General features: G+C 37.7%; 1 protein-coding gene and 1 non-coding gene across 2 annotated transcripts in view; one reads left to right on the top strand and one right to left on the bottom strand.

The window, feature by feature from the left end:
- Positions 1-18,223, top strand: part of DCC (DCC netrin 1 receptor) — a 750,254-nt gene that overhangs the window by 394,818 nt on the left and 337,213 nt on the right. Inside the window, exon 8 of the mRNA XM_088019394.1 lies at positions 7,012-7,168. Coding sequence (XP_087875520.1) covers positions 7,012-7,168 — 157 coding nt within the window. The remainder of the gene's footprint in view (positions 1-7,011; positions 7,169-18,223) is intronic.
- LOC114205145 (U2 spliceosomal RNA) lies at positions 2,133-2,322 on the bottom strand. The gene has a single exon (XR_003608340.1). It is a non-coding gene; the product is annotated as a U2 spliceosomal RNA (small nuclear RNA).

Genomic DNA, 18,223 nt, shown 5'->3' with positions numbered 1-18,223 from the left:
CACCCTTGTCCCCAACTCACTTGACCTATCAGATTTAGCTCAAATCCTTCCCAAAGCCTTTCCAGTAGGGATCCTAGATTTCCAACCAGATATCATGAAACTGGGTCAGCAGAAGCAGACTTTCTGTTTTCTGGATCTGAGGACAGATAAATAAGAATAACCATTCACTGAGTATATATAATATGCCAGGTACTGTGAGAGCCCTTTAAACCCATTTTATATCATCACATAGCCCTGCATGTAAATTGGATCAGTTTTTAAATGTGGAGTGTAGGGCTCAGAGAAGCTAAATAGCTTTCCAAGTCACATAGTCACAGAGTAGCAGAGCAGGGAGGGATCCAACCCCCATCTATTTAATTGTGGTTTTCTAGTCGAATCCACTTGTTTACAAAAAGGTTGGACTAGCCACCTTCCCAAGCTGCCTGAGGTCTGCTCCATTCTGGATAAACCCTTTTAAAATCTACTTTCTTAAATAAACAAAATGAAAATAAAGAATATAATTGGTTCACAAAATTCTTGTGTGACCAGAAGACACAACACAATTCTTGTGTTGACCAGTTTACCAGATATTATTTTCCTCTCATTTTGTCTTTTGAAAAGACTTCAAATTCTGAGAGATGTAGTTACCTCTGCTGATATGATAATACCTTCTAGAATTTTTTTTCATCTTATATCTTTGTGTGGACACAGGTAATTCTTCTTACCATGCAACCTTGTCCTGGCAATTCTCTTTGATATATGGTTTGTGGATAACAATCACACTTCCTATAACAGATCCCCAGGTTCTTTTCTGGATGCATAGATCAGCTCAAACTTCTCAGGCTTCTGCTCTGCTTTGTAATGAAAGCATTATTTCTCTTAAGAATTATTCCTGTATGAACACATCTTCTACATTGTTTGACACATAGTTGGATTTGAGGAACATGTTCCCTTCTCATTTGGTCTGAAATGAAGTAGTCTCATCATAAATCTACATTCCCTTGGAACTTTCCTCAGAGTTCAGCTTTTTAATCTACTTTGTAATTTATTAACAGAGTAATAATGATTAGCATGACCAGCTTGTAATAATAGCTCAGTCCCCTTCCAGTACATAATCTCAAATACCCATTTTTGTGGGTTTTGAAAGGGAATTTCTTAGAGTTTAAACATTATAATTTCACAATTGTGCAATGCCTTTCATTTAGCTAACACTACAAGAATGTATTGGATGCCTAGGATGTCACTATACATATGGTACTAGATTTGGGGATTAGATTTGTGAACAGAGTAGACTTTGCTTCTACTCTTATAGAGAATACAATTTGGTATAGGATACCAAAAAAATGACTAGACCATTAGAGTTCAGTGTAGGAAGTTTCCAGAGGGGACTTCTATTCCTGTGAAAGTCCAGAATGAGAGTCTTCTAAGCCAGGGCAGGAATCAGTGAGGTGACACCTGAGCAGAAGTCTGAAGAAGCCCAGGTCGGGGCAGCAGAGCAGTTGGAGGGAGGTATTCCAGCTCAGGTTGCAGCACACAAAAGTAGCAAAGGTGAAAGCATGACGTCTTCATGGAACTGATTAAGGTCAGTGACCCCAGAGACCTTCCCCTGTGTCCTTCTCAGGCTTACTTCTGCCCAAGACAACTGAGAACATAGAGCTGGGATGGGAGAAGCAATGTGGGAAGTGGGAGGAGATAGGTCCTTGTTGGTGAAGCTGGGGCAGGGAGAATTACCAATGACTGAGCTGGCTTTCCTCTCTGGAATTGGGAGATGGATTAAAAAAGACCTTCACTCAATGCCTGACACATAGTAATCCTTCCATAGATATTGAATGGATTAATGATTGGATGCATAAATTGATTTACCAAAGAAAATTCATACATGTATGATCCCATTCCATAGCACTACTACTATGATAGTTTGTAAAATGATAAATAGGTTTCTGGGAACAGACTAGAAATAGTTTAATGAGATAGTATGTTCTGCTTTCTAAACAACCACGCTACTGAAAATTTAGGATGGAATTTGTTTATAAGTAAGAGACTATCACAAACTTAGTAATTGTCTTACATGTATACACCTTATGTCTTAAAAAGGAGTTTCCTATTCTCTTAGGGAAAAATCCAGAGTTTAAAAATAATTTATTTGTGTGTGGGGGGGGTGCACCGTTCCTGGAAGTACTGCAATACCGGGTCCATGTATGGAGTGGGTGGAGCAAGCTCATATTCCATCTCCCTGCTCCAAAAATCCATTGAATACATGTCCTCGGATAGAGAACATATCAGATACTAAACTGATAAGAACAGACACTACACTTCATCTTCACTAATATGCAGAGACGCAATTAAAAATAATTCCTCACTTCAAGCATAACAGTAGGAACTTGATAGACATTCAATAGATATTGATTATTCCATTTTAGAGACTAACCCAATAAATTCTTTTATGTAAAGATTAAAATTTAATGAAATATTACAGAGCTCATTAACTTCTATTCATATTAATTTAAAATAAAAAGTGGTTTCAAATCATTATTTTTTTAAATTCACATTTCTTAGTTTTACTAAAGTTTTCAATATACTAGCTAGAAAGCCATGATTCTTTGAATATTGAAAATAACATGAAACCTTAGAAAAAATTGTTATTCTTTGTAATTTCAACCATATACAGCCGAGCATCTTTTTCGTAAGTTTGCAAAATTACTTTGTGAACTATAAAAACTTTAAACCAAAATGTAAATTTTATCTACTTCTTTGTTTGGAAATTAAAAGCTAGAGTTTAGGGTCAAGGGAACAATGATAAGAAAAAAACACAAAAGGAAAAGAAATAAAGTTTGCCCTGAGAACAATTAAATGTTCCTTTAATTTCCCTAATGTTACCTATTTATATTTTACTTAAATCTTCGAGCTAATAAGGAGATGATGTGAATAAAAGATCTAGTTGATCTGGTGGCTACATTTTTAGTATTTTAGTTAACAGTATGGGGAATGACAAGGAAATAAACCTATTGCTTGTTTGATGTTTAATACAAATTAAATATTTTCATGTTTTTGTGAATGCATCTTATCATCATTCACGTGCCTCATAGGGAGTGGAGGTCAGGCAGTCAATAAGCTCAGGGAAAAATTAATGTCTGTAAACATTACATAGTAAAAGTCTAAGAGAAACAAACTCTCTGGTATCTAGACAGGATATGGCTTTATAGAAAAATTAACCCAATAATGTAATTGTTACCAAGGCTATTGCACTGACATCATAAAATAGTAGTAGTAGTAACTAGTAACTTAGAAACCAAAGTTTCAAAACTATTCTTTGAATTTCTATTATTTTCAGAAATCACTTCCTTTTCCTAGATTTTATTTTGATAATCTTTTTTTTTTTTAGTAAAGAGATTCTTATAAATAAGTTAAAAAAAAAACTATAGTATGGTAAATTCACCTCCTCTTCTCCATGACAACAGACAAAGAAGCTGTAACCATGGCAACAATAAGGACCAGGGAGATTAGGGCCAGACTAGAGATTAGGCCTCCAAGAGCAAAGAAAAAAAGTCCTGATTGATTCCTTATTGAGATGTTACGTGGAGAGGAGTTACTGTTGAGAAAAAGCATGGAGGATTAGTAAGAACAAAATTAATTCCCTGTATAAAGAAGTCATCCCTTTGTTAAAAATGTGTCCGTTCCTTTTCATATGAGGACTGTTTAAATTGAGGTAAAAGAGTCCATGATTAATTCTATTCTGAGCTTTATCTGTGTCATCTGCGTCTAGACTAGTTCTGTGAGAAGGCATTCTTGGAAGCCTGAGGAGAAAAGCATCCATGCACAGACTCCCATTGCTCTGCCTCTTGGCAGCCCCTGGGTAGGTGGGGAAACCACCTCATTTTTGATGTGATACCATCTCTAAGTGAGGGGCTTTTGGGGAAGAAGGAATTGAAAATTTCTCCCTGTTCTTTTAAAACTAATTTGTCTAACTTCTTGAGAATTCTCAAAAGATTTTTATAAGTCATCATGGATCACATTTTGTTTTTAGAAAATCTTTTGTAGAAAAAAATCTAGTAATGATCCCATTTGCTTTAAACTGGCAAGATATATAGGTATTACATTTTGAGAAAATGAGCAATGATTTTGCAAGGATGCATGGATAAAGGGGTTACTTAGGGGTGTTTTAGATGATAAATTTATAAACCTGAGAATGGTCTGATGGTATGATTTTTTTTTCATTTTAAAGGACTTTGCCAAATTATCTGCTAAAAAGACTATTCTTACAAACTTCAACTGACAGTGTAAGAGAGTGTCACATCCTGACCATCCCTAGATACTAACATTCTTTAAAGTCTTACTACTCTGACAGATTTTTTTAATATACTTTATTCTGACAGACTTTTTAGATTTTATTTTAATGCACATTTTACTGTTATGTTGAACCCTACTTTAAGATAAGATTCTTTATTATTATATTGATTTTTGGACTTGTTTTATATTATAGATATTAACTATCACCTGTTAAAAATTTTGCAAATACTTTGGGTCATTCTTTCCAGAGGAAATAACACTAAACTAAGTGAAGGGGGACAGTAGGAGTTAGGTGGATGAGATGGGTCTGTTAGAGTGTGAGCTGCTATGGGAAGGCTTCAGGGAGTCAAAAATGGATCCACATGGGGAGAGCCTGCTTAGTGCAAGCAGCGAAAAGCCAAGGAGCCTCCAGATCCTCTTATCATTCATAGGTGTGATGATTAGGTGTTTGTGCTGTTGTGTGGCATGTTCCTCCCTCAAATCATTCCCCATCTGATGTGGGGGGAGAAAGCCAGGGAGCCTCCATGTGAGCTTCATGAGGAATGCCCTCACCTATTTTTTTGCCATTAACTCCTCTGTACCTAGAAGGGCTGGCATTGGATAAGCACTCTATGAATATTTTTTGGATGAGTAGAGCTAATGGATGCTCCTTACTGTGGAAACTTTGCAAGCCTCTCCCCAAAGTGGTATTTTTCTGGCAACAGAAATACACTAGGCTGTTATACAGGATGGCCTTTGGAATCACTCTCAATCAGTGGTGGAGGAGTGGTAGATAATCACCTCAGCCTGCTTCTTTCAAGACAGATAACCTAGAGGCCGGGGCCACACTGGCCCACAGAGTCCCCTGTGGAGTTGCCATCCAGTTTCTCCCCACAGTGCTAACTGGCAGATAAGTCATTTTTTTCTAACCTTTACTCCCTGCTGTCTCACTTCCCAACTTCCTTGGATCACCTTCCCAATAAACTATTTGCACTTAAATCTGTTTCTTAGGGCCTCTTTGTGGCGGAAGCCAAACTAAGAAAAGTGATAAACAAGAGCCAGGCCAATAGGCCCATTTCAAAGTTTAGAGATATCCTGAGGTAAAGAGTAGACCCTGAGGATAAATAAATAGTAGAGTAATATGACCAGATGTGTCTTTTTACAAGCTTATTCAGGATGCTGTCTGTACACAGAATACATTTGAGGGAGATGAGTGGAAGGAAGGCAGAAGAGCTGGAGAAAGCAGAGACAGCTGTGACAGTTCTAGGAAGACAGAATGATGGTGTGGTGGTGGAATTAACATGGAGTAGGTTTACCAGATGTCCAGGAGGGGGAATCCTAGAAAAGATGAGTGAGAGAGAGTTAGGGGTAGGGGATACCTTTTGGGCTTCTGGGCTGTATAGTTGTGAGGACAGTGTAGATACAACTGAGTTGAGTAGCCCAGGAAGAGAAGCAGTCCGAGTGAACAGTGAAGGGGGTGGGGAGGATAAATTCACATAAAGTGTGCTACTTTGAGATGTCCATGGTGTGTAGAAGTATAGGTTTTTGTCAGAAGGCTTAATATTACCCACATTTTTGAGATAGATGCTACATATCCAGGCATCAGTCTTCTCTCTCCCCTCACCACTCTGCCACAAAAGATTGACTAACTTGCTGCCCGCCTACCATTTGTTTCAAATACTGTGTTGACCAAAAAAGCAAGGGGAAATTTTACATATAAAGAAGTTGGCTATGAATATATGGAGCCAGAAATAACTTTGAAAGCTTTCTGCAGTTCTTTAAAACTTATTTCTCTATGTAACTGGTATGTATTGTCAATTGATAATGTTTCTGGAACCACTGAGAAATGAGAGAGCTGCCCTCACCCCAGTGGATTTTTCTAGCTAACAGGAGTGTAGTGCACAGTAGGAATAGTGATTCAGCCAGCCCCTGGAGAAAGTGAATGCAAGGATGGAGACTAATTTTGATAAGAACTAGGGAAAATGGCCCACAAAAGCCAGTTTGAAGATTAAATGTAGGCAAATGGGTCCTTGTGATTTGGGGCTAGAAATCACCTGTCAGAATGAAACATATGTTTCCTACCCTTGGGAACTTGAAAAAAATAAGAAGATGAATTATGAATATACACATTTAATAGAAAATTCTATTATAGATTATAAATGCCCTGAATATTTAAAAAATGAGTTCTTCAATTGTGGATGATTTATTCCTATGAATAACAATTGTTAAATTTTGCCATACATGTAGTGATACTCTACAAGTGTGGGACAATTGTGTATCTTTATGTCTGGTAGAATTTTTTTTCTGTCAGTTCCTTTCTAGCAGGTAGTCTGTAAGAACTCTTTCTACTTTTGGTTAGCTTCCATCAACTTTGATTTGCTGTTCCTTCCAATTGTATCTAAAAGAGGATAAACAGTCTCTGAGTAGAATAAGGTTTTATAATAACTACTTGGTTACCTGAGGCATTTATCCGTGGCTATGTGTCTCTGTGTCATGCCTAAACAGAACATTTTTTGTTATGGATCCCATTAGTAATGGAAATTGGACAAATATGCAGTAGAATCATATATGTTATTAATTAGCCACCCTTTCATAAGCTCCAAGGAATTCTAATGTATCTTTGATTCCATTAGTATGATTGCTTTCCCTTGTGTTTTTTCCTTCCTTTAGAATGGACCATTCTATGTTTGCTAATGTTTTGCCTTCCTGCACATTTCCCATCCATGGCACCAACACCTCTGACAGCCACCTCTTCTTCCTCCCTAGCTATCCCAAGCTCCAGTGTCCTCCCTTCTGCTCCCAGAGATGTGGTTCCCGTGTTGGTTTCCAGTCGGTTTGTCCGTCTCAGCTGGCGCCCACCTGCAGAAGCAAAAGGGAACATTCAAACCTTCACGGTCTTTTTCTCCAGAGAAGGTGACAACAGGTAGGTGCTACCAGTACCTAATCCACCATCTCTTTAGATGTATACTGTGGCATAAAGGCAGCTGCAGGAGATCTTGAGCAGGGACTTTGGAGACCATGTGGAATCTCAGCTCTGCCCATCACTGATCAGTATGCAGAGATAATATAACTCCATGGTCTCTGTGTTTTTTTTTTTTTTTAAAGTGGGATTGTTTAAAGCATCAAATAAAGTCATTTATAGGATTTATAGGAAACTTCCTTGAAAAAAGACAAGCATGTGAATATATAATAACCAGGGTTTTTCTTTTATTTCCTTGATTTTCAAAGTGATAAACAGAGAACAGAATTAGGCTGTATATTAACAGAACAGGATATGAAAGAACCACAGTGGTCAGGTTGTAATCCCAATTCTATCACCGACATCATGTGATCTCAAGAAAACCACATAATTTCTCTGAGCCTGACTTTACTGTATAATAAAGAGTGAATAATAATACTTAGCTCTCAAAGTTTTTGTTAGGATTCAATTAGGTTGCATATGTAAAGGCCATATAGGAGTATCTAATATTTGGTAGAAATTATTATTTCTCTTTTTTTAAAGGTTTTATTTATTTATTATTTGAGAGAGAGAGAGAGAGAGAGTGGAGGACCAGAGGAAGAGGGAGAGAGAGAGAGAATCTTAAGCAGACTCCATGCTAAGTGTGGAACCTGATGCAGGGCTAGATATCACGATCCTGAGATCATGACCTGAGCCGAAATCAAGAGTCTGACACTTAACCACCTGAGCCACCCAGACACCCCATGTTGTTCCTCTTTTCACTTGCCACTTGTAGGCAAACGTGTTCTGTATATGTCTGGTTTCAAGATTACAATCTATTATTGTTCTTGATTTTTCTCAACACTTTCTCCTTGAAATGTTTCATGATTTTAAGACTTTGAAGTTTGATTTGTAAGTCTAATTTGATATCGGGTAAATTCCAATTTCTTCTATAAGAATAAATTGTGGGGGCACCTGGGTGGCACAGTCAATTAGACATCTGAGCCTTGGTTTCAGCTCAAGTTGTGATCTCAGGGTTGTGAGATGGAGCCCGACATCAGGCTCCGTGCTCAGCTCAGAGTCTGCTTAAGACTCTTTCCCTCTCCCTCTGCCCCTGCCCCCACAACTCTCTCTCTCTCAAATAAATAAAAATTTAAAAAAATAAATTAATAAAAGAAGAAACTGTGATATCTATTTTTATTTCTTTAAATTTATTAAACTTATTTATTTTGTATTCCACATTTGATTATTCTAATATCTATAGTCTTAGTCTAATTCAATGATTTGTTTCTGCTGACTCTTCCTCATAGTGGCTTGTTTGTTTTCATGTATGGGTGATTCTTTTTTTTTTTTTTTTAAGATTTTATTTATTTATTTGACAGAGAGAGAGAGACAGCGAGAGCAGGAACACAAGCAAAGGGAGTGGGAGAGGGAGAAACAGGCTTCCTGCGGAGCAGGGAGCCCGATGCGGGGCTTGATCCCAGAACTCTGGGATCATGACCTGAGCCGAAGGCAGACGCTTAACGACTGAGCCACCCAGGCGCCCCGTATGGGTGATTCTTGATTGTTAACTCTAATCCTTAGAAATTTCTCTGAGGGAATTTTTGAGACCAAGTATTAGAGAAGAATCTTATGGGAGGATGTGCTTTACCAAAATGAGACCACATTAAACCAGAATTTTGTTAAGATTTATTTGGCCCATACCAGTCTCATGTTGATATTTTATTGCTTATGAGAAAGTCCATTAAGTATGATAACATTTGTTTTTTCTGCCATTTTTAACATATCAACTCGCATGGGTAAATTTATGCAGACTTGTGGTAAGGAATTCTCAGATTTTTTGTTGTTCTGTTTCCAATTAAGCTAAGGCTGAGATTGTATGTTCTCCAGTTCTCTCAGGAGGCTAATTTCATTTTCTAGTTCACCCACTGAGGTTTGCTCCTTCAGGATCCTGGCTGATGTGAGGTTCTCTAATCAGACCATACACCCTACTTTATCTGCAAGCTTCATTTCCTATTCTCTTCTCCTATTGGTTTCTAAAACTCCTAGCTCCAGACTTCTATTGAGAGTACATACCCTCAGGCAAATACCAGCTCCATGGGACTGCTTTCTCACTATGATAATTCTCTGATTTTGCTGCCAGTATATTATAGATAAAAAAACACTTTTTTAAATAAAAAGGATTTTGAATAATTTACCCAGCATTTTAGATGTGCCATAACAGAAGGGTTTTTCATATAGTATCTAGTTTGCCGTATCGTTTGAAATGGCATTTTGAAATATTTATTTCAATGCCTATATGGCTGGTATCATTATTATATATCATTAATTATTGACAGTTGAGCAAGTACATTTAAATTTACCCTGCCCCAAACCATACTCACTGTCTTCTCCTTAAATATATTTTCCCCTCTTTTCTTGGTATATGTTAGTACCTTCCATCCTGTTGACCAAACAAAAAACCCAAGTCATATTTTACTCCTCCTGGCCTCTTGGCTCTGCTATTAGTCATTCTGTCCTGTCAAGTCTACCTCGGCCACAGCTCAGCGATGCCACCTTTATTCTATCATCTCCATCATCACTGATCTGATCTCTGACAATAGCTTCTTGCCTTCTAATCCATCCTCCTCACTGTCTCTAGTTATCTTTCTGAAATACAGTTAGAATCACTCATCTACTGTGGAAAAAATGTGAATGTTCTTAAATTTAAATATGATAAAATTTCTATATAAAGACATACACATAATAACTTACAAAGTCTTTTGAATGGAAATCTATATCCAATCTATACCTAAGTAGAGTGTGGTTCCTATAACCTATAATGGTTAAACATATGTCACTTAAGTAAGTCTAAATGGCTGGATTTGAAAATGGTACTGCTGTTTATCATCTGTGTGACTTTGTGCATTTAGTTATGTGAAAGATGGGAATAAGATCTCTCAGTATGTTGGCTACAGGGAAGATGCATTATACCTCTCTGAATTGCTATGAGAACTAACTGAAAGAATTGAAGCAAAGCATCCAGGGCAGTCATTGCATATAGGCAGTATGGAGGGGCTCAGAATAGTGTGAACTCAGAGACAATATGGGAAAGAGGCTGAAAATAAGGCTCAAAGGTGGTAATCATCATCATCATCATCATCATCATCATCATCATCATCACCATCATCATCATCATCATCTGACTTACCTACCCAATGTGTCTTTCAGCATATATCTCCTAAATTTCGATAAAAAACTGCCCATACTCTTAACAAGTATAGCCAAACTTTCACTTATGTGCTGGATTCCATCCATTTTTAAACAAAAGAACAAAACTTCAGCTATTCCCTCTCTCCCCTCATTATAAAATGTTTCCACTCTGGTGGATCCTGTTCATCAACATACAAACATGCAGTTGTATTTTCCATCTCAACAAATTTTCCCTCAATCTCATTTCTCCCTCCTCTACCACTCTGTTCTGTATTCCCTTATATAGCAAATTCCCTTGAGTTGTCTAACTTCACCCCGATACCTACCTCGTATTTCAGTCATGATTCTGTCCCTAATATTTCAAGCAACTGACCTTATCTAGGTTCACCAGTGACTTCCATGTTGCTAAACTCAATAGTCAATTCTCAATCCTCACATTACTTGGGCAATAAGCAAATTTTGTCATATTTGATCACTTCCCCTTTTGTGACACTCATCATTCCCTTGGGTTCTATTACACACACTTTCCTGGTTCTACTCTAATCCCTCTGACCACTCATTTTAGGCTTCTACTTTTTACTCCAAATCTCCCTGACCTGTGAATATTGGATTGCCCCAGGGCTCAGGCTTTGAAGATCTCTTTTTATCCAGTTTGTGACTTTATATTTTGTCAGTATGCTGATGTCTTCCAAATTTGTATCTCTGGTCTTGACATTTTACCTGTAGTCCTGAATCATGCATCCAAATTCTGCCTTGATTTCTTAACTTTTGATTTCTTATGAGTATCTACAATGTATCAACAAAACCAAATACCTGTTTTCCTTCATCCACCCTCCAAATACTTTATTATTACAGAGATTACCCTATCTCAGTGAAATCTACATACTTCTCATTACCCAGGCCAAAATCCTTGGAATAATTGTTAATTCTTTTCTTTTTCTTATATCATATAACCAAAAAACATCATCAAGTCTTAGCAGCACTATCAAAATACATCCTGAATCCAGGAAGCAATATAATACTTGGTATTTGTTATAAAATAATACTAAAGACTTTCAGTTTTGAACTGAGTGATGGGAATAAAGTGGTTCATCATATCATTCTGTCTAGTTTTGTGTTGCTTAAAATTTTCCATGATAAAAAAATAAAGCCAAATAAAGAAATAAAAATAAAATATATACTGAATCTCACCACTTCTTGCCCCTTTTTATTACCATCAAGTCTCATCTGAACTATTGCAATAACCTCTCAAGGCGGTTCCCTCACAGCAGCAGGAATAAATCTTTTAAAACATACCTTAGAGGGTGCCTGGGTGTCTCAGTTGGTTAAGCCACTGCCTTCAGCTCAGGTCATGATCCCGGAGTCCCAGGATCGAGTCCCGCATCGGACTCCCCCTTCTCTGTGGGGAGCCTGCTTCTCCCTCTGCCTCTGCCTGCGACCCCCCCTGCTTGTGCTCACTCTGTCTCTCTCTCTCTCTCTCTATGTCAAATAAATAAATAAAAAATATTAAAAAAAAATCATACCTTAGATCCTGTTATCCTTCTGCTTCAAAACCTTCCAATGACTTTCTATCTCATTCAGAGACTAAGCAGATATCCTTCCTGATCTGGTCCCTTGTCACCTTCCTAGACTCATCACTTATTCTTAATGTTTACCTATTTGCTCACTTCTTTCCAGTCTCACTGGCTTTGTTGTGTTTCCTAAATATACCAAGAATCCTCCTCCCTCAAGTTTTTGCACTTGCTGATCAGCCTGTTAGAATGTTCCTCCCCTGACATCCATGTGGATCCTTCTGTAACTTGCACTGAGTCTTTGATGAAGTGGCACCTTCTGGATGTCTTATGTGACCGATACCATTCCCTATGCCCTTTTTCATTCATATTTTTTTCCACAGCTTTATCACCTTGCACTTAGTGTTTCCTGAATCCCCTTTCTTGATGCCAGAATATAAGCTTCATGTGGGCAGGGCTGTTCTTATTTCCTTTATTCCCTGAGCTATTCTTAGCACCTAGAGCAATATGGAACCCATAATAAACACTCACAAAATATTTGTTGAACTGAAGCTCTAACTGTAATGTCAACTACTATGTGAATCTCTCCACAGTCCTCCAGCTCATAAATCATCAATTTTTCCTTTATCCTTCCCTTATAATTTGATTACTATTATATTACTCCTACCTTTTGTCCAGTTTTGTGTTTGAGTACATGCATGTTTCTCCTCCTGATGACGGAAACTAGGTCTTACTTATAATTCCACACCCACGTGTCTAGTATCATGACTTCTGTAGACACTTACTGATTGGAACTAGTTGGATAAATGTGGCAAAGAGACAGATGTGGTATTCTTAATAGATAGTTCCTTAACCAATAAAACAAATTGTGTTACTGAGGAGGATGAATAAGCTAACTGAAGTTCAATAAAAACTTTTTTTAATTGAGAAAAAATAAAAGTTGATTTTGAAATTTGATTCCAATATCTCTGTTCATTTTCTCACTCTCAACTAGAGCAAATACATGCCATATGTCTCTGAGCGGTTAGCTGTGATGCTTATTTCCTCATATAGGTTTATTTAGCTCCTTAATACAATAGCTTTTTAAAAGGTAGTGGATTTAACATTTGCCTCAGACTAGTAATGACTTTGTCAGGCAAATTACTCTAGCTCAGATTATCATTAATCTGTCTGACTGGTTAATGGTGTCAATAATGCAAGTGCCAGAGTTAACATCTTTTTTTTTTTTTTTTTTTTTTATTCAGCCCCTTGGGTGCTTTCATTTCATAAGTCAGGGAACAGGACAAATTACAGAACCTGAAAGCCAGGATTCACAGAGATGCATTTCCTTCACAAATATCCAGCTATCCCCTCCTTGTACCTAAAAATCACTGAATTGAAAGTGATCTTTGGAATCATAGTACAACTTCCTGCTACTTAAACATTTAGAAACTGATACTCGGGAGGAGTAAGTCTCATGCCGAAGGCCACTGAGTAAGCATCCATGGTGAGAGCAAGCATTTATTGAACACTTACTGTGCCAGATGCCAGGCTAAGCATCTCTTGCATAAATTATCTTATTTCATCCCCACAACAAAACATTATCCACATGAGGCTTAAAGAAGACATTTTCATCTCTGCTATATAGCTAGTAAGTGGTAGAACCGGGATATAATGCAGGCCTGATTCCAAAGCAGGTGTTCTCAATCACTACACCAACTTGCTCCTAACATAGTTAGTGGATTAACCTGGAAGAGAATCAGGCTTTCTTGATATTTTCAGAATCATGACATAAATTTATTCTACAGGCTTCTTCCCAGCAGTTTTCTGACTTAATGACTAAGTTGATTTGCATCATTTATTTACCAGTTATAGACAGAGTAGCAAACTTTTTGTGTATGTATAGAACATTGTATTCCCCATTTCATAATCTAAAGTTACTTATGGAGTGTGACACAGTGTGCCAAAAGCTTAGGGTAATGTGACTATGGAATTCAACTGTACGTGTTTCAATCCTGGCTTGGAATTTTACTAGCTGTGTCACCCTTATGTGGGATAGATTCCTCATGTGGGATAATAATCATAACTGACATGTAAGGCTGTGACGACTTCAAAAATCGTTAGTGCCTAAAACATTTGCTTATTGCCTAGTGCTCCAAAAGCACTCAGTTCTTGTCAGCCAGAGCTATGTGCAAATGATTTTGTATATTAGAAATGAAAAGCAATGAAGTACAGGTGTTTCCCAATTTATATTCAGAGAGGACTTTATCACTTTTTAAATGTTAGCCCATTTGATCCTCAGAAAAGGCATGTATGATAATTTCCATTTTATGGATCAGCACGCCTCACTCTGTTCAGAAAATCTGAAAAAACACTGCTTAAGAAACTACACAACTAGTAAATATTAGAAGAAAGATTTAAATGCAAAGTTTCTAGTCCAGTGATCTTTTCAGTGTACCATACAAAGTAGAAGATATTCCCTAAAAGAGGTACATATAAAGTACTGTGGGAGTACAGATGAGAGAATTAAAATACTTTCATGAACATCATTCAATTTAATCCTCACAATAACCCTGTGAGGTAGGCAGATAAGGGACTGGTATCTTCATTTTGCAAATGAAGCAGGGAAAGCTCCAAGATAGCTCCTGACTTGCTCAAGGTCACACACCTATTCTGTGGCAGGACAAACCTGGACTGGGTCTTCCAACTTGCAGCCCTGTATGCGTTACATTGCTTTATGCTGCCTCAGAAAACCTCTGCTCACTGCTCAGGATTAGAGGGCCACCTTTACATGATTGACATGGAGGATTCACTTTAGAATTCATCGTGCATTACATTTTCAACATGGTGTTTACATCTTCTTTTCCCGCTCTTCAGAGCTGAGGCTGTGCAGCTGATGAAACTCGTCATGAAGGGAGGGTGTTGTGAAGGAAAGAGAACAAGATTCAGAATCCAAAGCTCCACATTCTGGTCCTGGCTTACAGCCTGGCAAAGTTAGCCCCCCTTTCACTGTGCTTCTCTGTAAAAATGTAAAACCCTGTCCTTTCTACCTCAAAATGCCCTTAGATCATTGAGTAAGAGAATAGTGATTTAATTCTTCCAATGGGCTTAATGTATACTGAAAAATAAAATATGCCCTCTATAAGTGCCATATACAAATGAATGACCCATTATTCACTTGTGAGTTGACTGTGTCCGGCTCTGTATTGGGAATAATAGAGAAGTCAACAGTCTCTTTGGAGGCAGTTTAATAATGTTGAGAGGGTCCTTCTACTGAAGAATATATAACTACACACTGAATTAAGAGCTCTAAAGGAAAGGAATGTGCCTCTGTGAGAGAAGACGTGTGCATAGTGTCTATGTGATAATCAGATCTATATTTTGAAAAGACAGCTGTAGCTGCAGAGTGGAAGTTAGACCCATGTGGTCAGCCCAGTGGATGCAGGGAAGCCACCTAAGCTATTGCAGAAGTCCAGGCGGGAAATGATGGTAGGTCAGACTAAGGCTGGATCAGTAGAGATGGAGCAGGAGAAACATATTATTCTAGAGATATTTAGGAAGCAAAATTGATAGGAGCAGCTGAGAGATTGGCAGTCATCGTGAGACAGCAGATGTTTACAAGGATAGTTCCTAGGTTTCTGGCTTGTTTAAATGGAGGGATGGTAGGGTAGCTCACTGACATTAGGATGCTGGAAAAGACCCAGGCTTGAGAATAAAGATCATAAATTCAGCTTCAGACATGTTTTTTTACATACATTCAAGTGGGAATGTCAAGTGGAGACTTCGGAGTAAAGAACCTGGCTGGAGCTCAGAGAAGTTTGGGCCAGAAATATGTTAAATATCAGGAATTTGTCAGCATATGTATGATAACTACAGCTTTCAAAGGAGAAAATGGATCATCCTCCCTCCTCCCCCCACCAAAAAATAAAATAAAACCAAGAAGAGGACCCAGAACTGAGTCATATTTTTTAAGGGACAGAGGCTGAAACTAAACAAAATAAACGATTTGAAACAAAAAGCTTTTTTTCCATGAAAAGATAGTTTTTTAATGTTTTATTGCAGTAGCTATTTGTTATGTAACTAATCTCTTGAATGTATACTGGATGCTGAAACAGAGATTATATTAAAATAAAATTTTTAAACGTCTGTTCCTCAGACTATGCTTTTTAACATTTCAAGAAAAAAAGGAACTTACAGCCAAAATTTAGTCAAAATACCTCTGACCAACTAGATGATCTCCATTTCCCTATGCTTTATCTGGTGGCGAGTCACCTCTGAACCCACTTTTCCTTCAAGATAGCTCTTGATTTCAGACTCTGGCTCTGGGGTAATAAAGAGTGTAAGCATTGGGTAGCTATTGCTGCTGTCATTTCGAGCCTTATTCTAGTAGGCACCATATTTCAGTTTTGAAATCTTCTCATCATTGTACCATTCTTGTCACTGAAGAAATAAAAGTGAAGGTGGAGTGGATAAAAAGGGGATGCTAAACATCTTTTCATTAAAAGTAACATAGTTCCTTCCCTATAAAGCACCATTAATGTAACTCATTCCCCCTTGTATCAACTAATTAGGTGTTTGATACCTCAAGACAGCATTTGTTGCTCACCTCACAACTATAACTAAATGTTAACACCCTGGTGCACTTGGGCAAGACAATATGTGTTTACTTAAAATGTATACTAGAGACATGTTGTTACAAATGATCCAGTAAGAAACAGTATCATGCTTACTCTTTAAAAGTCTCCTTACTTCTGAAATGTAAATTACAGAAGCGCTAAATTCAGTTACACACACATACACAGACACACACACACACACACACACACACACACACACGATTTTCTATTCCCAATAAAGAATATTAAATTAGAAAGGCTCCTTTGAGTAGATCCCACTCTGTTTTCAAATAATGAAAACAAAACCCAGGAAAGTGAAGTGATATGCCAAAGGCCACCAAAATAAATTGGGATAGAAAAATGGAATCACAAATGTTGGCGAGGATGTGGAGAAAGGGGAACCCTCCTACACTGTTGGTGGGAATGCAAGCTGGTGCAGCCACTCTGAAAAACAGTATAGAGGTTCCTCAAAAAGTTGAAAATAGAGCTACCGTACGATCCAGCAATTGCTGGGTCTTTACCCCAAAGATACAAATGTAGTGATCTGAAGGGGCACATGCACCCCAATGTTCATAGCAGCAATGTCCATAATAGCCAGACTGTGGAAGGAGCCAAGATGTCCTCAATAGATGAATGGATAAAGAAAATGTGGTTCATAAATATAATGGAATATTACTCAGCCATCAGAAAGGATGAATACCTACCATTTGCATCGACATGGATGGAACTGGAGGGGATTATGCTAAGTGAAATAAGTCAAGCAGAGAAAGACAATTATCATATGGTTTCACTCATATGTGGAACATAAGGAATAGTGTGGAGGACCACAGGGGAAGGGAGGGAAAACTGGGAAGAAATCAGAGAGGGAGACAAACGATGAGAGACTCTGGACTCCAGGAAACAAACTGAGGGTTTCAGAAGGAAGGGGGAGTGGGGGAATGGGGTAGCTGGGTGATGGGCATTAAGGAGGGCTCATGTTGTGGTGAGCACTGGGTGTTATACGTGACTCATAAATCATTGAAAACTACATCAAAAACTAATGATTTTGACTAAATGAACATAATAATAAAAAAAAGAAATGAAAAAAAAAAGAAAGAAAAATGGAATCAGATCCAGCTCTCTAAATGTTTTGGAGATCACACTATGTGGAGATGTTATGCAATTATTCTATTAACATTTTTACATTTATTTATGTATTCATTTAAAAATTTGTGAGCACCGACAACATAGCCATTTTTATATTCAATGGGCGTATATGCTGAGTTCCAACAAAATATGAATTGAATATGGCTTCTCTTCTAAAGTAATTCACAACTGAGTTAAAGACAGGCATGCCTATTAATACAATGTGATATGTGCTACAATAGATCTATAAACCAAGAGCAGCAAAACCATGAAAGAAAGACTAATGCTGCTGGAATCAGAGGACATGATAGTAGGAAATCTCAAGTCTAGAGATTTTATTTGAATTGGGTTTGAAGAATGAACAAGCTTTTGCCAAACTGAGAAGGAACTGTGAGTCAGGAGAAGGTAAGTCCAAGATAATTGAAACAAAACAAAACTAAACCAAACTAATAAAAGGCAGAATGGCAGCAGACTGAGAAGCAGAGATGGATATGGTGTTGTGAGGCAGAGTTAATCATTGTAGATGAGTGTGAAAGGTTTCGGCCACATGTTGAAGGTCTTTGGATCTTGTCACAAGGAGTTGAGATGTATTAACCATAGAATGGCAAGCAGCACAA

The sequence above is a fragment of the Eumetopias jubatus genome, unplaced genomic scaffold, assembly GCF_037043125.1.
Source record: "Eumetopias jubatus isolate StellerSeaLion01/CBP00866 unplaced genomic scaffold, mEumJub1_p1.0 scaffold_16, whole genome shotgun sequence".
Taxonomy (NCBI): Eukaryota; Metazoa; Chordata; class Mammalia; order Carnivora; family Otariidae; genus Eumetopias; species Eumetopias jubatus.
The sequence above is the reverse complement of the archived record's forward strand: the minus strand, read 5'-3'. Positions and strand labels throughout refer to the sequence as shown.